This window comes from Meleagris gallopavo, chromosome 20 (assembly GCF_000146605.3).
Source record: "Meleagris gallopavo isolate NT-WF06-2002-E0010 breed Aviagen turkey brand Nicholas breeding stock chromosome 20, Turkey_5.1, whole genome shotgun sequence".
In the NCBI taxonomy this organism is placed as follows: domain Eukaryota; kingdom Metazoa; phylum Chordata; class Aves; order Galliformes; family Phasianidae; genus Meleagris; species Meleagris gallopavo.
Window position 1 is genome coordinate 5,307,951 of NC_015030.2, and position 27,072 is coordinate 5,335,022.

The 27,072-nt window shown below is 53.9% G+C and overlaps 2 protein-coding genes across 5 annotated transcripts; one reads left to right on the plus strand and one right to left on the minus strand.

The window, feature by feature from the left end:
- Positions 1-15: 15 nt before the first annotated feature.
- On the plus strand, positions 16-2,983 carry GALK1 (galactokinase 1; the record flags this gene model as incomplete). Its single annotated transcript, XM_019621686.2, has 7 exons — positions 16-259; positions 554-673; positions 977-1,112; positions 1,681-1,862; positions 1,933-2,083; positions 2,216-2,378; positions 2,771-2,983. Coding segments are annotated over 7 exons (1,068 nt in total), but the record flags the coding sequence as incomplete, so codon positions are not given.
- Position 2,984: 1 nt separating this feature from the next.
- On the minus strand, positions 2,985-27,071 carry ITGB4 (integrin subunit beta 4). Of its 4 annotated transcripts, none has more exons than XM_010721368.3 (41): positions 26,086-27,071; positions 23,628-23,722; positions 23,420-23,502; positions 22,653-22,754; positions 22,129-22,333; positions 21,659-21,755; positions 21,402-21,573; positions 21,010-21,273; positions 20,404-20,493; positions 20,185-20,307; positions 19,908-20,075; positions 19,602-19,678; positions 19,258-19,469; positions 18,210-18,313; positions 18,009-18,107; positions 17,492-17,618; positions 17,267-17,386; positions 17,024-17,130; positions 16,751-16,784; positions 16,141-16,329; positions 15,822-15,925; positions 15,516-15,574; positions 15,005-15,028; positions 14,771-14,919; positions 14,515-14,694; positions 13,782-13,930; positions 13,400-13,604; positions 12,626-12,786; positions 11,850-12,030; positions 11,591-11,728; positions 10,754-10,936; positions 10,422-10,553; positions 9,279-9,479; positions 8,248-8,406; positions 7,542-7,715; positions 6,653-6,802; positions 5,992-6,180; positions 5,628-5,783; positions 5,154-5,318; positions 4,727-4,840; positions 2,985-4,329 (listed from the first exon to the last, which is right to left on the minus strand). In XM_010721368.3, exons 1-41 carry the CDS (start codon positions 26,088-26,090, stop codon positions 4,187-4,189), a joined length of 5,589 nt encoding a protein of 1,862 aa, XP_010719670.1. In that variant the 5' UTR covers positions 26,091-27,071; the 3' UTR covers positions 2,985-4,186. The 4 variants fall into 4 exon arrangements, with proteins under 4 accessions (XP_010719670.1, XP_019477228.1, XP_019477230.1 ...); XM_019621683.2 differs by lacking the exon at positions 26,086-27,071 and adding an exon at positions 25,658-25,683; XM_019621685.2 differs by lacking the exons at positions 9,279-9,479; positions 26,086-27,071 and adding an exon at positions 25,658-25,683.
- Between the last annotated feature and the right edge of the window lies 1 nt (position 27,072).

The following is a 27,072-nucleotide window of genomic DNA, read 5'->3' on the forward strand; positions in this document are numbered from 1 at the left end:
CTGTCCCTTGGGGGACACCGCCGGGGACGTGGCCGTGGGGCTGGCGCTGAGCACGTGTGTCCCCCGCAGGCCCTGCAGCTGGGCACGGTGCTGGTGGGTTCCCCCACGCAGGACGGGACCGTCTCCATCCTCACCACCGCGCCGGGGGCGGACGAGCCCCATAGGGTGCAGTTCCCGGCTCCTACCCAAAGCCGCCCCCTGAGCCCGGGGCGACCGCACTGGGCCAACTACGTCAAAGGTGTGATCCAGCACTACCGGGGTAAGGTCGGAGCCTCTCGTGTAGGGTCACACTGATAGCACGGGGCTTCAAGTGGGCTGGAGGCTGGCGCACGCCAAAAGTTCCCTTTGGAGCATCATGGAGCATTGGTGCCGTCCCACAGCTGTTGTTGGGACCAGGCTTTGGAGGAGCTGTGTGACCACAGTGCTGTGGATCACCATGCATTTAAAATGGGACGTAGAAGGGGCTCTCCCCTCTGCCGGGATCCCCATGGGGCAGGGCAGCCCCAAGTCCTATGGGAACTCACGGCCCTTCTCTTCCCTTCTGTTCCCACAGGCGGTCCCGTGCCAGGTTTCAATGCTGTGATCTCCAGCGATGTCCCCCTGGGCGGTGGCCTTTCAAGCTCTGCCTCTTTGGAAGTGGCCACATACACCTTCCTGCAGCAGCTCTGCCCCGGTGCGGCCCCATTTCTTTGTAAGGGTCGTCCTAGGGGAGGTCCTGGGGAAATGCTGCTGTGGGATGGGGCACAGCTCCCACTCAAGCTGCCCGTGTCCCTAAAGCCCATGGGTGGAGCGTTCCATTTGGAGCATCTTCTCCCCACCCTCTTGTCCCCAGAAATGCAAACCCCATCCCGCAAGGCTTTCCCCACATCCCGTGAACTGAAAATCCTCCGAGGGGAGGAACGAAGGCTCAGTACTGGGCACACTGTGTGGTGCCCATCCTATCACTCTTTACCTGCTCTTCTCCTCCCTGCCACAGACGATGGTGATTTGGTGGCCAAGGCTCTGGCATGCCAGCAGGCAGAGCACACGTTTGCCGGCATGCCCTGCGGGATCATGGATCAGTTCATATCAGTGATGGGCAAAGAGAACCACGCGCTGCTCATCGACTGCAGGTCAGCACCTCCTGGGCACCACCTGCTGGTCCCATGGCTGTGACATACACACAGCCGTACAGGAGCACTAGGAGGTGTTAACCCCCAACCCGAAAACCCACTGTGGGGCTGGGGATAGCCCTCAGTGTCCAAAAGTCCCATTGGAGCATCAGAGGAGATGGTTCCTCCTTGTGCTGATTGCCCAGGCAAAATTGTTATGGTCTAATTTCAGACTAATGGGGTCTAATTTAGGACTAATAGGCTCTAGCTAAGGACTAATAACTGAGAAGGTTAGGGTGAACACTGCTGGAGTGAATCATAGAATCACAGAATCGTAGAATGGGCTGGGTTGAAAAGAACCACAATGATCATTGAGTTTCAACCCCCTGCTATGTGCAGGGTCGCCAACCAGCAGCCCAGGCTGCCCAGAGCCACATCCAGCCTGACCTTGAATGCCTCCAGGGATAGGGCATCCACAACCTCCTTGGGCAACCTGTTCCAGCGCGTCACCCCCCCAAACCACACAGACTTTGCCCCTGCTGGGTGCCACGTGGCCGCAGTGGGGGTGGGCGCTGTCACCTCCCCGCAGGTCCCTGGATGCTGTCCCCGTCCCGCTGCGTGATGCCAACCTGGCTGTCCTCATCACCAACTCCAACGTGCGGCACACGCTGACGGGCAGTGAGTACCCCGCGCGGCGGCGGCAGTGCCAGGAGGCAGCAGCAGCACTGGGCAGGACCACCCTGCGGGATGTCACCATGGCCGAGCTGGAAGGTGGGCACGGAGCATCCGTCAGCTCCAGGCAGCGTGGGGTTCGCTGTAGGGTTTGTGTGTGTCTCTGCAGCATCCAGGGGCCAGCTGGATGAGGAGGTGTACCGCCGTGCCAGGCACGTTGTTGGTGAGATCGAGCGCACGGCGCGGGCGGCACAGGCACTGCGGGATGGGGATTATGTCACGTTTGGGAGGCTGATGGTGGAGAGCCACAACTCCCTGCGGTGAGGATGTGACGCCACGGGGCTTTCTACACAATGTGATACGGTGGGGGGACGACAAGCCCATGGCTGCAGGTTGAAACGGGATGGCTGTAAGGTCTCTTCCAACCCAACTGTTGTGTGTGATGATTTTAGGGATGACTACGCCGTGAGCTGCCCGGAGCTGGACCAGCTGGTGGCAGCAGCCCTGGAGGTCGATGGGGTGTATGGCAGCCGGATGACGGGGGGAGGCTTTGGGGGCTGTACGGTGACACTGCTGGTGGCCGAGGCTGCAGGGAGAGCCCAGCAGCACATCCAGGTACACCGCAGCAAAGTGCCCAGAGATTGACTTAAAGCTCCCCAAACCACCCCCCAAGGAAATGATGCCCACCCCAGGTGATGATGCTGAAGCTGTGATCCTTAGGCACTCAGGGCTGGGGCACCCCGTGTCCGTTGATGCTCTGAACTCTTGGGGGGCAGTTTGGCACTGTGCTGACTGCAAAGCACCTCAGAAGGATTTTATTACATTGAGAAAAAGAGCAAAAAATGCCAGGTGAGCTCTGAGGCAGCTAAATCCATCTAGGGAACAGTAATCTCTAGGCATTGAGGAGCTCAGTGCTGGGAGCTGCAGGCTGGGAAAGTTGTTAGTGCAGTGAGTGCATACTCCTGGCATTAGGGATCTGCACTTAACTGCTCCTCCTGTGCCTGTAGGAGAAGTACAGCGGCACAGCGACCTTCTACATCACCAAACCCTCGGATGGGGCAAAGGTGCTGCCCTTGTAGAGAAGCCAACACAGCATCCCTGCTGGGATCACCTCCTTCCCAAGGAACACAAACGCCTGGAGCGCATCTTCCTCCATCTGCTGTTGGGGGTGGAAGGCTTGGTGGGGGAATAATGTAATAAAACAAAAAGGAACAGGCAAACTGTAGAGAAAATATTTATTGAGTGTACAGAGCTGCTGTTGGGTTGACCCAAATCACCAACAGCCCTGGGGACCAGGTGAGAATTAAAAAGCAATGACACTTGGGGCACAATGCAGCCATGAGAGCACACGTGTGCACAGGGAGTGTGTGCTGCCAGGAGCAGCATCCTGTGCTCTGCTATGGACAGAACAACATTTGGGTAGGATGCTGCAAAGGGGCCTGAGCTCATTCTTCTTAGTGCTTCTCATCAGCCATGGTCCAAATGTATCCTCATCATTCTGCATAGATCTCATCCACCTCCATTTTTTGTTTTTTGTTTTTAATATAAAATAATAAAATACATTTATATATTTATATATATATACTACCAAAACTGTACAATATTGTATGACAAAAAAAAAAAAAAAGCATCAGAGGCCGTCATAAGTAGTGCTATTCAACTGGAAGGGTATGCTTTGCTATTGTGGTACCAATGTTAGCAGCAAAGGACAGACACAAATAGGCACAGTAAGAAAGCAGATGTCACCTTGACCCACTACCTTGCAGCTCTTGTATAATAGAACAGAACAAAACCACCATCTCCAGCAGAGAGCCAAGCTGCCATAGAGCCCAGGCCAAAGATGGAAATTGTAGAATCATAGAGTTATTAAGGCTGGAAAGACCAATAGGATCATACAGTCCAACCACAACCCATCCCCACCATGTCCCTTAGTGCCACATCTCAGCAGTTCCTGAATGGCTCCAGGAATGATGAGTCCCCCACCTCCCTTGGCAGCCTGTGCCAATAAGTGGTGACCCTCTATAAATCAGGATCTCATCAGCAGGGATCCTCTCAAAACTGAGCACCTGAGAATAAATCATTTTCTTTGATTTATCTTGGGAGAATGAAGATATGGAGGAATATCTGCAGCAGGAGGTGTGCTTGGATGAGTGGGCATCGAGGAGTGGTATTGGAGTGAGCAGTGGTTGCTTATGGAGGAGATCCACGTACATTCTGCAGAACTGAGGCTGCAGAGCAGGAGGGGGAGGATGAGTTCTGCAGGGTGAGCACACACCCGTGACCCAACCACGAGCTTTGAATGTGCAGAGCTTGAAGTGCCATGGAAGGTCTGGGGGAGCTGCCCAAGCACAGTCCGGGTGAAGCCCTCCTGGATGGTCCTACAAAGCTCTGCCAGCCCCAATGGAGTGTCCTGCTGCCCCAGCTCAGGCCTCATAGAACTGTCTCTCCACCTGCTTGGTGAGGGTCCCGCTGGACGTCACGGTGCGGCTGACGAACTCTTTGGTGACCTGTTTGGTGAGGGTGCTGCTGGCACTTTCCACTCGCTGGGACGTCATCAGCATGCCGTCTGCAACGAGAGGATGGATTCATAGAGCCACACAACATCCCAAGATGGAAAGGACCATGAGTCCAATCCCTGGTCCCACACAGCACCACCCAAACCCTATGTCGGAGTGGTGCCCCAATGCTCCCTGGTCTCTGGTGGTTTGGGGCAATGCCCACAGCCCTGGGGAGCTGTTCCATGCCCACCGCCCTCAAGTGCAGAGCCTTTCCCTAACCCCCACCTGACCCTCTGATGCAGCTTAGGATTTCCTAACAGCTCCCAAACTTTCCATCTTGGCATGAGCCTGTGAGTCCTTGAACTTGAGGGGACAACATGGGGCAGCCACAGTGACGTAGCTGAAGATGGTTATCACGTATCTCTGCAGGAAGAACCATGGTTCAGATCCTCCTCTGGTCCCTACCTGAAAAGTGGGGGTCCAGAGAGGAATGGCTGATACTTGTTTTGGTGGTGTATTCCATGGGGAAGTTGTACACCTCTCTTGTGTACTGCTGTCCTCCAAACTGTGAGAAAGTACCTAGGGAGAAGGAGAAGGGACAAATGAGCCAGGACATGGCAAGGAGCTTCCAGCATCTCAACCCTGCTCAGTGGGGACCAGCAGTAAGCTCAGGAGATTTGTCTTGCTGTCATCCCCCACATTCAGTGCATTTTGCAGGATAAGGACAGTGCTCACAAGGCACAGCATTGCCTTCCTTATGGAGATTATGGAAATTGGAATCACCACCAGATTGGTGGTTTCCAGAGTAGTTCAGAAAAGGAGCCCGGAAGGCACATTCCCTGCTCTGAGAGCTTTCTTATCTCTGCATTTCCAGAAAGACGTGGTTCTGTACCTCCATCTTGAGATTCGATGGTGATGATGCCTTCTCTCTCCGGCCCAACGCCTTGAGTGGTCTTGGCTTGCACTTTGAACTTGTACGGGATGTTCTCACTCAAGTGGGGCACAGTCAGGGTCGTTTCTGGATTGTCACCTTCGACGTAGATATTCCTGGGCTCCCCTAATGCACACAGATATATGACAGAAGTGAGAGTCTCCAATGAGACTGTCCAGTGAGCGTCCAGTGAGAAGGTGGACATGCAAACATTCTCCATTGCTGGCTGATGTCTCAGCTTTCCCTAAGCTTTGTGCCATACACTGGCAGTGCAATCACACCACCCAGTTCTGCTGTTTCAGCACAGCGCTGACCTTCAACCAATAACCTCCATTGGATTTGGGTTGCACTGAGCTACGGGTCTGTCTTCCCACCACTTCTGTTATACTGCCTTTGCTGGAGGCATCTTGTTCTCTGCACAGACTGACACCATACCTCCTCCGTGCAGCATCTCGCAGGTGATCATGTAACCCAGGATGGCCCCGTTGGGTTTGCGTGGTCTCTCCCAGCTGAGCTGCAGGGAGTCAGGGCTGAGGGCAGTGAAAACCAGCGGTCCGGGGGCACTGGGTGTGCTCAGTGTGAAGGGTGAACCTGTGAGAGCATATATGTAATGAAGCAGGAAGGTCTCAGCTATTTGGACAGCTAGAAGAAAGTGAGTGCATGGGAAATAAGTTCCCATTTCCAAATGAAAGGAAGGAAAGGAGCACTTCAGGATGAGTTTAGGGGGGAGAAAACAGCAAGGCCAGTAGCTAACCACAAAGACATCAGTGCCTCCTTCCCTGCTTCCCATACACCTCACCTGGAACAGGGCTGAGTGGGCTCTGTGGGTCCACCTGGGACTCTATGGTGATGACTCCTTCCCTCTCAGGGCCCCAGCCCTCCTCGCTCTGTGCCTTCACCTTGAAGATGTAGGAGTGGTTGGGCAGCAGGTTCTCCACAACCACCGAGTTCTGGCTGGGGTTGGGTATGGTGAGGCGGTGCACCTCTCCTGGGACACACAGGGAAGGGGGACATCAGAGAGGGGTTGTAGGCACAACGACAGAGCCGTGACTTTCTCCTAAATCCTACTTCAAACGGACTATCCAGAAAACTGAGCCAGAGAACTTCCTCCCAAGCCATCTCCATCACACCTTGCCAACCCAGCGGGTAGTGCAGGACCAGATGTTGCCTGGGGGCTAGCAATGGCTTCTTGAAAACTTGGGGATTTTCAGTACCAAAGAGAATCACATTTTCATGAGCTGCCCCAAGTTTCATGTAAAAATAATACGCTCTTATATTCCAGTCCTTCCAAATCCAGCGCGATGACAAAACCTTTGACTAAGATGGTGGTTGTGATGGAGGCCATCTGGTCTAAGGCCCCAGTCCAAGCAATGACAGCAGGTTGCCAAGAGAAGACCTAGCCAAGATGTCACCACCAGAAGCTCCCAGCACCCAGATGAGCCCTCTCCTTGCCCACTGACCTCCGTTGAGCAGCTGGTACTGCACGCTGTAGCCCTGCACCTCCTTCTCACAGTGCGGCTCCTGCCAGCTCACCTTCAGTGAGGTGGGCCCCAAAGCAGAGAACACCAACCGCGTGGGGATGTCAGGGACACCCAGTGGAAACCTGGAATCTGAAGCAAAATGGGACGGTCACAGCAGGAATTTGGGGTTAATTGGGCTGGGTGAGAGAAGGCAGCAGCACACGCAAGCGTGGAATGGTCCTGATGGTCCAGGGAGAACGTGGGGAGAACGTGGGGAGATGTCCTCTGTGCAAGCTAGTCTGTCTGGAGAAGGACTCTGCACACCTACAGGGATGTCCAGTGGCCTTGGGGTGCCACCCTTGCATGGGAGAAGGCAAAGTAATCTTCATGCCCTTTGGCCAGGGACCTGGTGCAGTGTGTTGCCCTCTTGGCTCACCCTGAAGCTCTCTGTCCAGTCTGCCAAATGATTTGTGGACATCTTCAGAGCGAGCACAGCCCTGATCTACAGCTAAACCAACCCAACGCCTCCAGGGACTGCTCAAGGCTGGGACCCACGTTCTCCCCAAGAGTTCTCCAAAAGCCTGTGGGGTAAGAACGAGAACAAGAAGCTTGTTAGGAATGAAGAGGAAGGGGACGATGAGGTGATCAGCTCATTAGATCACAGTGGCAGCAATGGTGAGGGTTAATCAGCCCACATGGCTTGGCACACAGCTGAAATCTCCTGCAAATGGAAAGGTGGTGTGATGGAGGCTCAGCCAGGTCAGGAGGTAGATCAGTGTGGCACACAGAAAGCCATGAGAAAGGGTTTTTGGGAGTAGCTCACAGAGGGCCAGCGGCGTGGCTGGTTATGGGATGCATGACTGGAAGGAGGCACTGGACAAAGCTGTACCTATGTACTTGCAAATTCCCGTGGACCCATCAGTCATGATTATAGAGTCCCGACAGCCAGTGCTGGGGTAGTAACCCTTCACCTTTACCCTGCTCCTGAAACCCACGTCCCTGGGCCGTGGGATTCTCCTCCCAGCATCTTCAAGGATGGGAGGAAGGAATCTCCCTGAGTAATCTACAGACCAGCATAGGAAAAGAAAGAAAAAGAAAAACACCATTGAAGACGTCAGAGTGGGTTCAGCCCAGGTGCTGACTTCTGCACAGAGAGAAATTTCTAAGGATTAGATTTGAACTTTTTTAAAACCTCTTGTCAACACCAGTTTGATGCATGTGCATGGAGATGTAAGGGAATCATGCTGCTAACGTAGTAAGGGGCAACAGCATGAGCTTTGCAGTGTGGAAACAAGGATGTAAATCCTGTTCCCAAGTCAGGGATGGGCACCCTTTCCAGAGTGGTCTGGAAGCAGAGCAGCCTTACTAAAGCCCTAGCACATCAGTGGTAGAATAATAGAATCATAGAATCATTCTGAGTTGGAAAGTACACGTAAGGACCATTGAGTCGAACCTCTAAGGACATGAGCTGCCATTTCTCTGATTCATCAGCCCCTTTGGCTGCAAACACAGCCCTCACTCCAAAAAGATCTGCAAGGCATGGATCCGAAGGTGGTCATGGAATGGAAGAGCAGCCCCCACCACCTCATACTCACCGTGCCCCGCCATCATGGTGGAGTAATCTCTGGTCAGTGAGGAGCTCCCCATCACCCTGTGCTCCTGCTGCACGTGCTGGTGGTAGCTGGTGTTTGCTGTCCTGGTCAGCGTGCTGCTGCTGCCGGAGAAGTAGTCCATGCGGCCATTCAGCAGGTGTTCTGTGAAAGAGGGCACATGTAAGGGGCCTGGCTGAGGGTGGGCTTCTGCTCCAGGCCCCATGGCTTTGCCTTGGCTTTGCCCTGGCTTCAGTTGCTCTGGCAGGTCGTTCTGGAGCTCTCCGTCTTGAACAAGTCACCCAACACGATAAGGGGGAAACAAACGGGTAAACAGAGACGCTGCCCTACACCAGCACCAGACACACATGGTGCCCAAGGTAACTCCAGACCTCGGCCTCACTGGGGCACTGCTTGCAGTTCTCAACACGTTCCCTCACATCCCTCCTTTGACGCAAGCGCAGGTTTATAATTTCAGGTTCAAAAAGAAGGCAGGAGAAGAAAAACAGCCTTTTATGGAGGCAGTTTCTCCTTCTCTCTCTCTGGATCCCATCTCAGTTGGATCTAAAAAGCAAACTGCTTCCTTGTGCTGGTCCTTGGCAGATCCTCAGCAGGCCAGGAGAGATCAGCTACCATAGAATCATAGAATCGTTTGAGCTGGAAGAAACCCTTAAAGGTTGTCCAGTCCAAATTTCTGTTTAACAGTCCAGCAGATATACCCCAGGAGCTCGGGACACTTAATTAAGTTGAGGAGCTGCCTTTGGAGGCGATACTTTCCAGGCATTGTTTGAGTTTGCTCGAGTCTCGAAGGTTCAGCCTTTTGTAGAACAACTTGCTAGCAGGCTCCCAAGTCCATGCCGAGATGGGGGTTACCTTGACACTCGTGAACAGACACACTGAGACTCTACAGCATGTGGACATCACGCCAACAGGAGGACGGGCACATAAGGGGGAGGAAGGGGGCTGACCCAGCCGCAGCCCTTGGCTCAGAGCAGGACGAGACAGGACACTCAGTGCCATATGAAGTCGTCCTTCACCTGCTTGGGGCCGGGGGGTCCCGCTCCTCATGGGGCTGCCCGTAGCCACGTCGCCATCCTCCTCACGGAGGAGACCCTCAGTGTCCGAGGAGAGGTGGCTGCTGCCAGAAAGGCGGGGAATGGTTTCAGGTGGGAGCCTCCAGGTGATGCGGCGAAGATCCAAGTCTTCTCCCAGCAGCGGCACGTATTTCCATCGGGAGCCTTTGGGATAATGTAAGCACCCGTGTTGGCACGGTCTAGAGGGGACAGAGCGGGACACCGACCGCCTTCGTGCTGCTTGCTAGGAAGGGGAAGGGGAACAGCACCCGTTGGCTGATGAGTTCAGGTGGTGCACCATCACATCACTGGTAGGTGGAGGGAACATGACACACACAGTATGCCTCAACCCCAGGGCTGTTTTCCAGCCCTGTGTCCATCATGACAAAAAGTGAGAGTTGAAGTCCCACCATCTGCCTATCACGAGCAGTCTGCTGCACCAATCCCCTGCTCAGGAGAGGCTTCATGCTCCGCAGTGTGCACGCAGGATGGTCAGACACTTGCTGTTCCCATTACTTCTGCCCTGGGAATTGCTTCTGGATCCCAGGCTTTGGAGAACCCCCCAGGAAAGACCCTCCAGATCCCACCAACTTATGGCCAGTCTTTCCCTCCTTGTCCCAGTGCAGTAGACAAGGGAGCCAGCCTCATCCTGAAAGCTAAGCGATGGAGGAAGAGATGAGAGGCCACAGGGATCCAGTGGGATCCAATTCCCTGACCAGTGCCCCCCTCCTGTTGGCTTGGCTGAGATCTTGAGCCTCCAAAGGACTCAGAGATCTGTGCTTTGCCATCTCTGGTTTGCTAACAGTAATTTTCTTGGTCCATTCAGACAGTAACAGACAGGGAAGATGAACACAGAGGGCTATGAAGAACTCCACCACCCCACACTGAGATTTCTCTTTGCCTCCTGGCTAGTACGTGGTCCTATTTAAGCTAATATTAGTCCAGTGTTCCCAGTTCCTGTGCTTTGGAAGTGCTGATCTCCACCAGCTCCATGGTTCGGATCTCCCCATCCCAGTGAGGAGAAAAGGAGCAGTGAAGCTCATTGCTGAAAGCTGTTAAGGAAAGTGAATATTAGAAGTGACCTTTGCAAAACCTGAAGCAACGTACCTGAATCATCAGAGACGCTGGGACGCTTGCTGCCAGCTGGAGTGCGAAGCACGTCCGTGCTGTACATCAGGTAGCTGTCGTAGTCCTCACCTCCTTCAGCATCAATGATGGGGACATCGGGAATGATGGGGACTGGAGGGGAGGTGGGGAGTGCCGTTAGACACACAGCTCAAAACCACGCTGGATCCACCGCGCTCAGGCCTTCAGCCTCCACCAGAGTGAACGGCACAGTGGAGAGGGCGGGGTGTGGAGGAGCAGCTGGGTGATGAAGGAAGCCCCCCAGCACTGCTCCCGCCTCCACTGCCCCCCATCCAGACAGGGCAGCAACTCACTGGACATGGGACGCTTGGGCTGCGTAGCGAGGTTGATGGTGGCTTCTCTCTCAGGTCCCCAGCCAGCACCGTTCCTGGCCTTCACCATGTAGCGGTAGGGCTGGGACTCCCGCAGGTTTTCTATCAGCACCATGCGCTTCTTTGGGTCTTCAACCAGCACCTTCTTCATGGGGCCAATGGGGACTGAAAGTAGAGGTACACGTATCCCCCCATGAGGTCATGAGGCACAGAGAGCCCCACAGCAGCGCATCCTTGGCCAACAGGATTGTTGAGTTTCGGTGTCAGGACACAGCTCGGCTCAGGGACAAGGCATAGAGGCTATCTGGGATGCTCATGACAGGCATGACATTGTCTTGGGGAAATTCCCACACTGAATGCTGAAGTCAGCCTATAGCAGAAGTCTCCTACTACTACCATAGATCTAGGTCTAGACCTATGAACAAAGTTTTAAACATGAAAAACAGCACAAAATACTACAGAAATGAATGAGAATTGAGATTACTCATGGCTTTGCAGGATTAAATCCTTAGTTATGATTTGCTGTACTCCTTCCTGGAAATGACACCTTATCCCAGTTTTCACAATAAATGCCCTTGGAGCCCTTTTGGTTCTAGAATTATAGTCTCATACAATCATTTAAGTTGGAAAAGACCAGTAAGATCACCCACTTCAACCATCAACCCATCCCCACCATGCCCACTAACCCACGTCCTTCAAGGTGACATCTATCCTTTTTTAGAACACCTCCAGGTTTCCTGCTGCAACATGGAACCAGCCCAGATGTGAGAAGTACACTCCAACTAGTAGAGCTGCCCCGGCAAGAAAACAAGCACTTACCATTTTCATCATTAACGAGTCCATAACTGACTTCATAAGCTGTGATCACCCCATTGGTTTCTGCAGGCTCAGCCCAGCTCAGCTGTGTCACAGTGGAAGACACGACATTGAAAGCCAAGCGACCAGGCTCACTGGGAACTGCAATGGCAAGAGTCAAGAGGTTGGGTTACTCCAGCTGGGAGCAAAGCAATCAGGAGCCTGGAGTTCCATAAATTGCAGACACATGAGCACCAATTTGCTCCTACATAGAGAATCTCACCATTCTCCAGTGTGCGGCACTGTATGATGTCAGAGTAGGCCCCTTCACCCATAGCATTATAGGCACAGACTTGCATCTCGTAGTCACAGAAGGCGTAGAGGTTTTTCAGTGTTGCCCCTGGCGATTTGATGTCCATGACATTGACTTCGGATTCGGGGTCACCCTGCACCCAGTATTTCACCTGACAAAACAAGTGATAGCTATAACTCCTTCAAATCTTCACTGTAATAGGTGAGGAATTCCTCATCTCTTCTTAGATCTGTTCTTAGGGCATTGTTCAGCCCTCCAAAATAGGGTCAGAACACTTTGTGGTACCTCCAGACCTCACTGCCTCGTTTGCACCCCCTCCCAGAACAGCTAGGTTCCTTTGGGGCCTTCCCTGCAACGTTGCCCAAAGGTAAGGGATGCAAAGAGGGATGAGCCCAACAGGAAACTTTCCTGCAAGTCTCGCATCCGCCCAACAATGGTCATCAGGGTTGGAGAAGTATTGGCACAGCTGTCCAGGAATGTGGTGGAGTCACCATCCCCGGCGGTATAAACTGTGGAGATGTAGCACTGGGGGACGTGGTGAGTGGGGATGACGGGGGTGGAGTGGGGCTGGAGTTGGCAATCTTAGTGGTCTTTCCAACCTTAATGACTCTATGAAAGGGACCAGGATGGAAGAACTCATTCCCTTCTTTAAGTCTCTTCTCCCCATCCCTTCAGCATGAAGGAATATGGGTGTGAGAGCCGCATGACAGGACCCACACCTCCCCTGGTATCCACACACTCCTTACCTTGTACCCCAGAGGTTTTCCCGTTGGAGGAAACCAACTGAAGTGGATTTCCTTGGAGCTCAGAGCCTGGGCACTGGGATTAAGAGGTGCACTCAGGCGGCCTTTGGGAGACTGGGTGAGCTGGCCCATGCCAGTCAGTGGGGGGACACCATCCACCACCTCTGTAGACACAGGGAAGAGAGAATGCATCAGTGCCAGTCCTCCAAGGAGATGGAAATAAAATAAATGGGCACCTTCCTGGCACTGCCTGGCCATTCAGCATTACTGAAGGATAAATGATAAAAGATAGGATAAATCTCCATCATAGGGAAGGGAGACTGAGGCCACTTGGTGATGCCATCCCCCCAAACCATGCAGCAAGCTGGCACAAAGTCTGGCTCTGATCCCCTGATGTCCTGCACCACCTGCTTCTTCTCACAGTCTTGGAAGAATTTGGCTTCTTGCAGCTAGAAATCTCCAGCTTGGATCAATCTAATGCTGACCACCTCTCCCCCTGTTTTTGCAGCTTTTAATTCAAATCCCTAAGGAAAAGGAGTGAAGAATGCACTCTTATTTCCTTTTTCAGTACAGACCATCCGTCTTCTTCCCACCTATACTCTCTAATGCCTCTAGAGGGAGACCCACATCCACCGTTCGGAGCTGGATGCTCTTCATCGCAGCTCTTAAAGGGTGGGGGGAGGCTGGAGCTTCGTGGCAAACTCCAGGTGAACTGATCCTGCGTGGGGTCAACCACCTCCTGCCGCCATTGCCCAGCAGCTGGCTGCCAGCCCCTACCTGGGTCAGCAATGGTCACTGTGGCCTGGGGGTATCGGCCAATCTTGGCCCCATACTTGGGATGGAGGAGGTCGATGGCAAATTGCTTGACCTGGCGGTTGTGCAGGAGGGTGTCTATCTCAGTTAGCTCCAGCAGGGAGACCTGCACCTCTTTTCGGGTCTCCCCAGGCTGGAAGACCAGGTCACCTTCTGTGAAGACGTAGTCCTAGAAGAGAAGGGAGTAGTGCATGATTATAGCCCACAGCACCCACGAGATGGTTCTCAACCTTCGGCCCTCCCTTCTCCTGGCCATATCTCCTTTGAGCCCTGTTTTTCTGCAGGTTGGTTCCTTTCTTGGTGCCTGCTCATTTCTGCCTGCCCAGGTCAGGAGCCCCATCCTTACCCTGCCTTCCTTGGCAGTGAGATCTCGGGTCCTGTAGGTAACTTGGGACCTCCCGTTGTCTATGATCTCCCGCAGGACAGGGATCTTGGCCACCTTATCAAAGCGGCTGTGGGAATAGGCTGGCTGCAGGAAGGTGATGAGGCTGCTGGCTGGAAGGGGCAGGAAAGAACAAATGTGTTAATGCACTAAGATCCACACTACAAGTGCTCAGGGAGAGAGTTCATAGAATTGTAGAATCATTTGAGTTGGAAGGACCCTTAAAGGTCATCTGGTCCAACTCCCCTGCAATGAGTGGGGAGTTCTTACCACCCAAAGCTATAAACCACATTGGAAATACTACTGCGTGGGCTGGTGGCTTCACCAGTCCTGACTCTTCTCCCTGCTCAAAACCACCCTATGGGAAGAGGCAGCAAATCACTGGGGACATTCACCTGCTGCCCCAAGCACTGCGGGGACCTATGGCCAACCCATGGAACTCTTGCCATGGAATTAGTAAGAGGTAAACTGTGGTGGTCAAATATTTTGGTCTCTATCACCAGGGGTGATAACTTTTCTTTTTATGCTTTAAAAGATGCTGTGGTTTAGACCCCAGTACCTGAAGATAGCAGTCTCTGGCTTGTGACCTATGGGAGCACACAGACTGCACCTTCCTAACAAACCAGAAGTCCATCTGGACGTGGGACACACAGATACAAATTGCCCTTTATCTCATGCCATGGTCACCGCCCTTCACCTTGTTCCTTGATGATGGTGATGTTGACAATCCTGCGTCCAATCTGTGCGATGCCAGTGGGGACATCGATGGCCTCCACCTGCAGCTGTTTCTCATCATCATCATCCTCCCTGATGAAGAGTGGGACACGGACATCAACCAGCTCCACAGCTTCTTGGAATTCCACCATCCCATGAGCATCTGGGAGAAGGGACAATGATGGAAGGTGGGAAACGTCCCCACTGCCCAGGACACAGCATCGGGCTCTGCTCCATACCTTGGTCAGAGGTCACAGTGTAGTAACCTGGTGAAACCTTCAGGTCATTGAAAGCCTCATGGGAAACGTGCTTCTCAGTGACCTTGATGATCTCTGTCTTGGCGGAGCGAGGGGCGGTGAGCACCGTGTCCACAATGGTGTGGTCCTGTCTGGAAGAGAGGAAGACAAGAGCTGAATGAAGTTTGCTTGCTGCTGGAGAGGAGAACAGCATGGAAGGCTGGAAGATCCACTTACCTCTTCCCAGAATTGGGCTGTACCCTGGGAGGGGGAGAAAGAAACAATCAGAGTGAGTAAAACCTTTGGGGAGACAAAGTTCTGTGTGAATCACAGCCCTGCACATGTCTGAGCTGCAGAAGCTGCCCTGCGGGCTGCAGCCATAGGGACCAATGCCAACTCATCCTACAGAAACAACGGCCCCGTTTCATGTTCCCTCCTGTCAGGCTGCTCCCTCCAGCCCTAGGTTTCCCAATGCAGTGAGGAACAAGCCCACGGGGCACCCACAGCTGCTCAGAGCCGCAGGGAGGGGATGGTGCTCCCTGCTCAGTGCCAGCATCCCCATGCTGCAGCAGGCACTCCTCATTGTGCACAGGGCTGAATTTTCCCATTGAGCACCATGTGAGCACTGGGAATGGCTCACAGACCATGCTCCATCCCACACCACAGATTTCACACCCTTCCCATCGCTCTTGGGCATGGCTCTGGGGTACCCTGACCCCAAACAGAAGGTCTTCCCACAGTGACCCACCTGAACTTGGTCTGCTGGGGCTTGTAGCAGCCTGGGATGTGCTTGTAGATGTCGTCCAGCTGTAGGAGCAAGAGGGACTTTCTAGATGTACATCACCCTGAGCCAAGCCCAGTCCTCCCCTTTCCCCCCCACCCAAGGCAGAGATCTCTTACAGCTTGTCCCCAGGGCACAGCTAGAGGCTGCATCTGGAGCAAACCCAATGCAATGCTTTGATAATCCCGAGGATTTGTGCTTTCTTTCAGTAAGAGAGAAAAATCACTTCTTTGAAGGTTCCCATCTCCACCCCCACTGTGCTCAGACTCTTACATTCTCCTCCACTTCCTTGCGCAGCTGCTCGCACTCCCGGCTCTCTGGCTTCACCAGGTTCTGCGTGAAGAGCCGTGTCAGCCTCAGCGACAGCCCATAGGGAACTGGAAGAAGAAATTCCCCACTCTGACAACCCAGCCAACAGCTGGATGCATGGTGTCCGATCACACGTTGCCAACAGCCAAATCCCATCCAGCATCAGCCATGAAGACCCTTGCCATGGGTTTGGAAGAGACATGATAGCTACTGGGGGCAACCACTAAGGCTTCATGTCCTCCAGCATCTCCTCCAAGCCCCGTTCCTCACATCTGTCACTTACTGAGGTCCTTGGGGTTGAGGGCAGCGTGGGAGGTGAAACCCTGCTTGTGGACATTGTTGTTGATCTTCCAGCGGACGGTGTCCCGACCCTTGAGGGATCCACTGCGGACCATGGGGGTGTCCAGGTGGTCTGAGGACATGAGGCTCTGGCGAAGCATGTAATGGTCCTCCTTGAAGCCAACAGTGCGACCTGCAGAGTTGAATAACCATAAAATCATGGACTATCCCAAGTTGGAAAGGATCCATGAGGATTATTGTGTCCAACTCCTGGGTGCAGTGGATGCCAACCATCAATTCCCCAACAGCAGGAATTCATCCTGGGGAATCTTCCACCAAGCTAAGGGTATTGGGAGCACAGTGGGGCCAACAAGTTGGTGGCAAGAGTGGGGGTGTCCAAGAGTGGGGACAGCATGCAACTCAGCTTGGAGAGCCAGCAGAGGGGTTCCAGTTGGGGAGGGAGGATGATTAGTATCTTGTCTCTCTGATAAGACATTGCCCTGATTCACCTCCCAATTGAGACAGGAAGAGGAGGAGGATGCCTACTTGTGTGTATCCCCCCACAAGAAGGCAGTGACCCCACAGACCCCTCTCCCCATTCAAAGGGCTCATACCTCGTGCACAGCAGGGGAGCAGGGCAAGGCAAGCCTAGAAAATAAATGACCAAACACACAGTCACTCTGTAGTCAGGGCTGAAACTCCCATCTTCAGCTGGGAGGTTTTAGTGCTGGAGTGGGGACGGATGGGGCTCTGGAAGATGATCTTAGCCTGGCAGCCTTTTAATGGGGAAGTCACACTGCAACTCCCAGTGGTGCTGGATGTCAGTCAAGAGGCAGCGCTGATGCCCCAGCTACAGTGGAGGTGGGCTGGGTTTGGATGTCACTCACCTTGCAGCAGGCGCAGTACCTCCAGCACAGCAGCAGCAGCAGCCCCAGGAGCAGGATGAGGAAAATGAGCAGTGGGATTAGCCAGAGGAAGCTTCCAGGAGGGCACTCTGCAAGCAACAGCAGCATCAGCAGAGCATCAGCCCGGGGGGGAAGTGAGGAGCCAGGTTCAGCCTGGGAGCATCATTCCCAATGCTCACAATGAGCAATGCTGCCCAGGGAGAGCTCTGCCACTTCTTTGCTCACCTTTCTTCTTCTGCACCTGGACGGTGGCATTGGGGAGAACACTGGGGTCTCCCTCCAGTGTGTAGTGGTAGGTGCAGTCATCCTCTTCATCCTGGAAGGAGCAATGCTCATTGGCCTCCTCTGCAAACAGATTGGGAACACATCATCAGGCTGTGGTCACCAGGGTTAGCACCCTCCCAGGCCATGCACAGGGCAGGCAGATCCCATGTCTCTGCATCTCAGTACCTTTCTTCAGCTCCTCCACCATCTGCACATGGAGGTGGCATGTGCTGCAGTTCCCTTTCCTGTTGCCTGTTCCCCAGGCCTGGCACTGCACACAGTCCCTGATGCTCTCGCACACAGCCTGGAAGCCCTGGGCAGAGGCAGATGGAGAAGATCAGCCCTGGGGAAAGCACCACACCCAGAGCAGGCTGCAGAGATGCCATCCCAGCACTGCAGCACCCACATTAGGTGGCCTTCCCAAAATACGACTGAGCTATCTTTCTTCACAAGGGATTAGCAGTGAGGAAACTGAGGCACTGAGCCATGAAGAGAGTTTTTCTGGCCTTGAGGCAAACCAGAATAAGGCAAGAGCCAGGACCTCTGCCCCATGCACACCCTACACACATTCAGCTCCACACGGCTTTAACACTGCTGGGGAGCTGGAGGGCATGGCATCCCCCCAAGCTCTGCACTCCTTCCCCAGCAGTTCACACTGGGAAGGAGAAGTGAGAAACCCAAAGGACCCCACGCAGATCCTCACCAGGGAGTAGCTGATCTCGCAGGTAGAGCTGGTGTACAGGGATGACTTGTCACAGATGCACCGCCCGCACTCACACCTCCCCTGGTTGTTGCAGATGCCCTGGGGGAGCAGAGGGAACAGTGGGTGTCACAGAGCATTCACACATTGGCCATGATACCAGGTTTTGCTGCTGGGACATTGCTGTGGGTGCCTGGGACATACCCCCCTGCTGTCAATGCAGGTGTCATTGCTTGTGGGACACTCACAGCCAGGGCCCTCCCAGCCGCTCTCGCACACACATGCGCCCTTGGAGCAGCGACCACGATCTGCAAAGTGAGAGAAGACATCACTGCATGGCACCCCAACATGGGCTGCATCCCTGAGCCTGGGTGCAAACAGAGTGCCCCCATCTCCATGCACATGTGCAAGTGTAGAGTCCCCCAGACCCATCATGTTCTTCATCCTCATGTCCCAGTGCCACCAACTGGGGTCACAGGGACCTGCAGGCACTGGAGGAGGGGATCATAGAATATCCCTTATCATAGTATATTCAAAGTTGGGAGATATCCATAGGGATCGTAGAATATTCAAAGTAGAAAGGGACCCATGAGGACCATAGAATATCCCAAGTTGGAAGGGACCCATACGGATCATAGAATATCCCAAGTTGGAAGGTGCCCATAAGGATCATAGAATATCCCAAGTTGGAAGGGGCCCATAAGGATCATAGAACATCTCAAGTTGGAAAGGACTCATAAGGATCATAGAATATCCCAAGTTGGAAGGGATCCTTAACAACCACAGAAAATCCCAAGTTGGAAGGGACCCATAAGGATCATAGAACATTCCAAGTTGGAAGGGATCCATAACAACCATAGAATATCCCAAGTTGGAAGGGACTCATAAGGATCATAGAACATCCCAAGTTGGAAGGGACCCATAAGGATCATAGAATATCCCAAGTTGGAAGGTGCCCATAAGGATCATAGAATATCCCAAGTTGGAAGGGGCCCATAAGGATCATAGAACATCCCAAGTTGGAAGGGACCCATAAGGATCATAGAACATCCCAAGTTGGAAGGGACCCATAAGGATCATAGAACATCCCAAGTTGGAAGGGACCCATAAGGATCATAGAACATCCCAAGTTGGAAGGGACCCATAAGGATCATAGAACATCCCAACTTGGAAGGGACTCATAAGGATCATAGAACATCCCAACTTGGAAGGGACCCATACGGCTCGTTGAGTCCCGCTCAATGGCTCTCACCATTGCAGAGGAAGCCGGAGGTGCGCGGGCACTGCAGCACGTCGTATTGGCAGAAGTCCCCATCGAAGCGCTGCATCAGGTCCTCAGGGTAGCACTGACACTTCCCACAGAGACATTCACCCCGACCTGAGCATGGCTCCACATCTCCAGGGCGGATGCAGGCTTCGTTGTTGAGGGATGAGGCCGGAGAGCAGTCACACGTGTCCCCTCGCCTGGGGTGACATTGAGAAGGGTGGGAGCAGAGCTTAGAGACTGCGCCTGGGCAGAATCCTCAGGGCATGTGTGAGCATCACGCTGTGTCCCCAGACATGGCAGAGGGACACGAGGCTCGGTGAGGTCCTTACCAGCCTGCGTGGCAGATGCACTGCCCACAGATGAAGTCCCCATGGAAGCTGCACTTGGGTGAGCGGAAATCTGGTTGCTGTAAGGGCATAGAGAAGAGGTGCTGCTGGGTGGGTTCAGTTCCCCCACAGTCACCTCAGGCATCAGAAGGCAAAACCAAGGGAAAAGCTTTGCCCATGAAACTGAGTTTTGCAGTAGGACCATGAGCTCAAAGCAGCATCCCTGAGTCTCCCAATCCAGAACGCCAAACCTCCTGCCCAGGGCCAAATAGGACCAGCATTCATTGGCCACGCACAACCTGTACATACCTGCTCACAGGGACACACGTCGCACACGACAGAGGCTTGGACTTGGAGGCTGTCACTCAGTGAGGTGGGTTTCACATGGATAATGCCCTGCCGGTCCTTCTCAGGGAGGGTGCAGACGTGCTGCCCACCAATGTGCTCCAGAGCCTTCACCCGCACCTGGAACTTACCCTGCAGGGATGGGGCAGCTGGGTGAGCCCGGAGGAGTGACCCCACCACCGAATCCCCAGGAGGGAGGAAGCTGGGATGCTCCAGGAGCTCAGCCCTCCCAGGGACCTACCACTTCCCCACGGGTGATGTGGAAGGACCCAGATTCGGTCTTTTCATACATTGAGGAGATGAATTCCGTCTTCAGGGCCTTGGGAACGAAGTCAGCTCGGATGTCCATCTTGGAGCGGATGCGCTGGGTGGACAGAAGGGGATCACAGTGATTTTTCAGCCCTACTGAAACCACATCCCACCCTGGGAGCGAGAGCAAAGCCCTGCAGAGCACCGTTACCTCAAAGGCTGTACGAAGCAGTTCCACTATGTTGGATGAGTCCTCCTGCAGCACCCCTATCTCAGAGATGGGGAAATATTTGTGCAGCTTCTGCAGAGAAAAAGGGGCACACTGAGGTATGACACCATGGTGGCAAGTCCAGCTGTTGCCCCTCCTGAGCGCTGTCTGAGGCAGTGACCCCACAGCTCTCCTTCGCCCAAGTTCGGGGTGATGCTTTTGTTCAGGGGCTACTGTGATCAATAGGCAATATTTTAGTAAAAAAAAAATAAATGTGTGTTTAGCAGGAAAAAGAGGCAGGGAACTGCTTAGGAAAAAGGGGTCAACCATGTATGTCCTTAGGGATGTTCTCAGCTCAGCTTGAGGTCTTGACCAAGGTCTCAAGGTCTTATTGCTCTCCAGCTCTGTGTCTCCACACGAACAAAGGAGACTCCTAGGAGCTCAGATTCCTGCATCCCAACAACACATCTTGGGGCCTTTCACAACCCAAACCAGAACTTGAGAAGCCATGACACAAATTCAAAGTGACAGACATTGCTTCAGCACTTGGGAACCAAGAGGAGCAAGAGATGGTCCTGAAAGAAAGGTAATCCCATAAAGCTCCCTCACCTCATAGTAGCTGTAGGAGTGGTTGGTAACAGCAAAGATGGGAATGATGTTGTGCTGACCCAGCAGGCGCACTAGCGTGGGCACCGAAGGGTAGTCCTGCTTGGTGTCATACACGTAGGTGCCATGGGTGTCCAGGTGACACTCCTCATCATTCCTCGCCAGGATCCCTGCCAGGACGTTGGTGCCATCAGCTTCGTAGTGAAAGGCTGACTCGGTGGAGAATACAAGCAAGTGTGTGCTGTCCTTCCTCCAACCAATCTTGTCCTACAGATGGGGAGAAAGAACCTTTACCTCCAAGCCCACCACACAGCAATTTTGGTCATTGGTAGGGCTTGGAAAACCCAACTCATCCAGACCAGACCATTTGCTCCCATCTCCCCAGCCACTGTCACCTCGCAAACAGCAGTCTGCAGGATGGCATCGAAGCCACCCTCAGGTGCATCCAGGTTTCCAGAGATGCGTTCCTTCCTGAGCTCCTGGCTGAAGTAGTTGATGTTGTTGGTCAGGCGGATGACGTTCTTGAAGGAGAAGGGGGAGTCGGCGTTGTTCCATGGCTCACGGAGCCTATGAGAGAGCAGGAGGGCAAAGAGACGTTCCAGCAACCCCAATGGGGAGCTGCATATCTGTACGGCCCCCCAGCCTTACTCACTTCTCGGGTCTCATGTCTGTCTGTGGGGATGAGACTTTGTCCACAAACTTGCCAAAGCCAATGGTGTAATTGGAGGTGAGGGCTTGCAGGAACTCAGCTGGAAGAGAGGAATAGATGTGAAAGAGGATAAACCCATTATGTTGCTGCTCCACAGAAAGGTGTCCTTTCCTGGGTGCCATCTCTGCTGGTCACATCTCAGATTGGACTCCAGGGATTTAAACTCTTTGGGCTCAGATCTTGTCTTTTTGAGGTAGAAACCTACGCCTATTTTGGCAGCTCCTTTCCAAGACAGAAGCTTCCAACACAACCCATGCCTACAGGCTAGAGGTGCCAAAGCCACTCCACAAAACAACCCCACAGGGCAGAGAGAGAACACGTGATGGGCCAGGAAGGATCCACCCAACAGAGCAGCAACAAGAAACTAATAGAAGTTTTATCCTGACATGGAATCCTGTGCTCCCAGCTCTCACCCAGGTTATGCCCCATGCTCTTGAGATTATCCAGGTCATCAGACATTGAGTAGGAAAAGTCCATAAGGATGTAGAGATCCACGGGGCTCTCCAGGGGCTGGAAGACGTCCATGTTGAAGCTCATCTCCTCCCCAGCCCGTAGGCTCATGAACATGGCCTGAGGGGCCACCTGGGTCCTCTGCAGAAATGTGTTGATGCTGATGTTCTGCGGGGGAAGAGTGGGGTGAACGGGATGGACTCCACCTCTTGTAGGCAGGTAACTTATGGTGGATGCCCCAACCTTGGTGACACCCAAGGTCAGGCTGGACGGGGTGCTGAGCACTGATGGAGCTGTGGGTGTCTTTGTTCATCGGAGGGAGATGGACCAGATGGCCTTTAAGGATCCCTTCCAACTCAAACCATTCTATGAATCTACGACCCCACTCCCTGCCCTCAGAGCAACAGTTCCCTCATGCCCATATGTGCCCAGCTGGGTGCCTTCCCAGACATCAACATCTGGAGATGGGGGACCCTGCAGTGCCCACCTGCTGAGTGCGCATCTCGCCCCTCGTGTAGACGATGCCGGCCTCCCCGCAGCCATAGCGCAGCAGGTTCTCCCGCAGGTCACAGCGTGGCTCCTCAAAGTTCTGCATCATTATGAGAGCAGCGTTAAGGGCATCAAAATAAGGGAAAAAGAAAAAAAAGAAAAAAAGATGTGAAGTATTGGCACAGGTTGCCCAGAGAGGCAGTGGTGGCCCATCCCTGCAGACAGTCAAGGTCAGGGGATGGGCTGTGAGCACTGACGGAGCTGTGGGTGTCCCTGCTCAGTGCAGGGGTGGCACCAGATGGCCTTTAGGGTCCCTTCCAACTCCAACCATCCCGCGATTCTTTGATTGAGTACTCCTGCAGGAAGGCCATAGTAGAGTCCAGTTGGGCCTGGCGAGCCCTTGTAGGGCAGAGAGATGGAGACAAGTGTTGCCCATAAGATCCAGTGTCCCCTAGCACACTGGGGAATGGGAGCACCTGGGATACAGCTCTCCCTCCATCCCATGGGCAATCCTTCCCACAAAGCCTTTCAGCCCTGGCCAAAGGGCATTCGTTGATAAATCCCAGTATTTTGGAAGTTTGCCCCAAACTTTCCCGGCCTCCCTTAAGTCAGTGTCTGAGCTAAGGGCAATCCACATCTCAGAGCTTTGGGTCTGCAGCCAGAGGCTGACTCTGTTCTTGGGTTCCTCCCTTGGATTTCCCGTTGGTGGGGTGCAGGGTATGGAAGCAGCTGGGATCAGAGCCCCACACCCCTGCCTGCCCTCACCTCCTCGGTGCAGAAGGAACACTCCTTGGCCACACGGATGCACTCGGTGCAGCTCTTCGCCCGGCTCTGCACACAGCGGTTATCTGGAGGGGGAAGATTGCAGCACAAGGAATGCAGAAAATAAATAAGGATGAGAGGTGCAAAGGCCAACTCTATTCCCAGGGAGTCGGAGGTTTTGCTGGGGCGGATGGAGGAAGGTTGCACTCACTTCTGCTCCGTTGGCCAAGAGTGGTGGTGCACAGCAGGGCCAGCAGCAGCAGCAGCCCCACACATGGCCCTGGCAGCACGGCCATCCTCTTCCTCCTGCAACACGTGGGATGCTGAGCAGTGGAAGAACCAGGGCTGGAGGGGAAACATCCCAAAAGGAGACAGCGGTGTGCCCAGCAGAGCTGGAGCATGGGCACAATCCCTGCTCTGAGCAGGGCAGAACACAGCATCAGAACTAAGAGCTCCATGCAGGCTCGTGCTAGAGACTCCTCTGCTGGATCAGGGTGGCTGCCACCCCATTGCCACCCCATTGCTGGGCAGAGCCCAGCGTCCTTTGCACATGAGAGCAGCAGTGTTTGGATCCAGCCCTGGATTGTCCTGAGAGAGAGCAAAGTGTCCACCTGCACCCCCCACAAAGCAAAACACAGCGCCGTCCCTCCCGCTATTTCCTATTACAGTAAGAGTTTCCAGGATGGCCGAACAACAAACAGAGGGTGAGGTCTTGGGAAATGCCAGACCCAGAGCTCTGGGCTGCCCAGAGCTGTCAGGAGGCTGCGTGGTTTGGAGAGCACTGGGGTTCCTTGCACAGGTTCCAGGGGAGCCCACAGAAATATACTGAATGCACAGAGCTGTGCAGATGCAGAGGTCGTGGCAGCAAGGACTCCAACACGGCACCAGTGCTGGGATTTCTCTCTCTGGGTGCTCACATAGTAGCTGGATACATGGCAACAGCCCCATTGCAGAAATAGGGAAAATTCTCCCATTCCAGTGACCAGAGCTCAGCTCAGCCCTATGGTGCAGACCCAGCTCCTCTCCTGCCCACGAGCCCAGGCAGAGTCATCACGGCACTCCCTGGCCTTTGGGTACATCGACGCAGTTACGTCCTTTTGAGAGCTGAGATAAGCAGCCATAAAGCACAGCTTGGTGTTGACATCCTGGTGCCCTGTGCACTGCCAGCTTTGAAATATTTGGTCCCACCCCGCATTGCCAGTAATCCGTGCTCAGACTAAAAGCAGAGTAAAGCGGCCATAACGTCATAGAATCCACTGAGTTGGAAGGGACTCCTGAAGGTCCTCTAGTCCAACTCCTCTGCCACGAACAGAGACTTACTTGGGAAAAGTCGCTGTGCTTTGGTTGGGTTTTCATAGCAATAAAAAAGAAATCTGCTCAACTGGGAAGGATTAGGAGACAAAGTGGAGCTGATCCCAATGGCACAAAAACACCCGACCTCTCCCCAGCCACATCTCCTCCTGCTCTTCTTCCTCTGCCCCCAGTCTCCATCTCTGCCTTGCCAAAGCCAACACGCAGCTCTGGAAAGCACCGGGGAACCCCTGGGCTGCATGCTCACACCTGAGCAAAAAGGACCTCCTCCAAAGGAACCACTGCAGGAACAGTGTGGGGACAAGCTGGGGCAGCAGAACCTGTCCCCACGTCCCTGTCAGCTTGGTGTTGGGAAGGATGAATCTGCAGTCAGCACTGCCCTGGAGCAGATGGAGGAAGAAGGCTGAAGAATGGGAACCCAATATCCTAAACCCCATGCATATACCTCCCTTGTATGCCTTCGTCTGCACAGCTTTGAGATTGGGATGGGCACAGCAGCCATCTGCTGCATTTAGACTTATGAAATACCACTGGGGACAGGGCTGTTGGCTCACTCCTCCTTCAGGGACAGCAGCCTCAGGGTATCCAAGCACCCAAACACACCCTCCTTCCAGACGTGATCCTGTGTCACCTCTGTCCTCTGTTTCATGGGACATTGGAGTCTGCAGGGATCCAACCCAGCATCAAAGCAACCCAAGGGGTTGGGGACAGCGTGTCAAGGTCCCCAGCACAACCTGATCCCACTCTGCAATTACAGACCCCCTGAAGTGCAGTGGGACCCACGGGATGGAGGAGGGGACGGTGGTGGGAGGCAGCTGGAAGAGCACCCAGTGCTGTGCCAGGAAGAACCCAGCACCCAGGTGGGCACATGCAGAGACTTCACAAAGCTCAGGAACCACCAGGACAGACCCCCAGAAAAGCACCACCAACCTGACCCGCATTTCACAGGGTTTGCAGCCAGCGACCTGCTCTGCAAAATAACCTCCGTGAGCTCTCAGTTGTGCCTCCCCAGGACTTTCCTCTTGTAACCTTTGAAACCTGGGAAGAACTGTCTCCAAAAGCAGCAGCACTGCAGGCTGTGTGCTGTCCCAATGGCACAGGCATGGCCCCCCCGGGCAGCTTTGTTCCACCAAATAACTTTGGAAAGGAAAAGCGCTTTGCACAGCAGAACTGCCCAGGCACGAGCAGCGCAGCTTGCAGCAAAAAGGCAGCAGAAAGCACACAGCTAAAGGAGAAGGGGAAACGCATGCAGCTGAGCCCACCTGCCCTGTGCTTTCATCCGCCCCCGAGTCAATCAGCATCGCCAAATTAAAAACAAACCCAACGCCACGGAGCGCAGATGAACTAATTCCACAAACCTCATTAGAGCCGGTGCTGACAGCGTCCAAACCTCCGCCGTGACCCGAAGAACAGCACCCACACAGCGAGCCAAGGAATTCCTCCAACAGCAGCAGGGAACACACTGCTCCGCTGCCACCGGTTCAGCTCTGGGCCGGGCCTTTTCTTCCTTTTTTTTTTTTCTTTCCCTTTTATTCCCTCCTCTCTATTTTTCTGCCCCCTTTCTCTTTCCGGTTAAACGCCAATCTCCGTCCCGCAGGGTTCACATGCCCAAAGATTGACCTCGTTCTCCACGTTCCTCCATCCCGCGGTGCCCAAAGGTGCGAGCTGAGCGCTGAGCCCCGTGCTGAGCCCCGTGCCCAGGTGAGGCTGGGCTTTATGCTGGCCAGGTGGGAGGGGGCCGTGACTCAGTGGTTGGCATTCCTCCGTGCTGTGCACACCTGTACAGGCAGGCACAGCCCTGCAGCCGCCGCGCTGCCTCCCCCCGTGTAACTCATCCCCATCCCAAAGGAAAAGGGCTGAGCCGGCAGCAATCCAGCCCTGGGAAAGGGCTGTGTTTGCCACCGGTTGCTTTATTGGTGGGGCTCAGGGCTCGTCCCTCTGTGGCACTGCTGCCCAACAAAAGCAGAGGTCGGATGTTGGAGCTCTGATCCGCCCAGCAGCGGGATTCTTTTTGCTGGGAGAAAGAATGAAGCTTGAGTAAATGGGAGTAAATGGGTTAACCAGGAAAAAGAGGACGTGTTTGCACCGTCACAAATCACAGCAAACGGGAAACAGGGGAAACTGAGGATGGCACAGGCACTCGAGCTCCAGTGTTTCCCTTTCTCAATGCTCAATTTGGCAACATCAGTGTTTTCCTTGAACTTAGAGAGGTCATTGCTCAGATTCAAAGGAAAAATCTGAATATGCAAGGTTTGAGGGCTATCTGCTTTGCTTTTAACCACTGCAAATACTGAATGCAGCATCACTGCTGGGATTGTGACACTCATGCTATGCCAAAGGGCAGA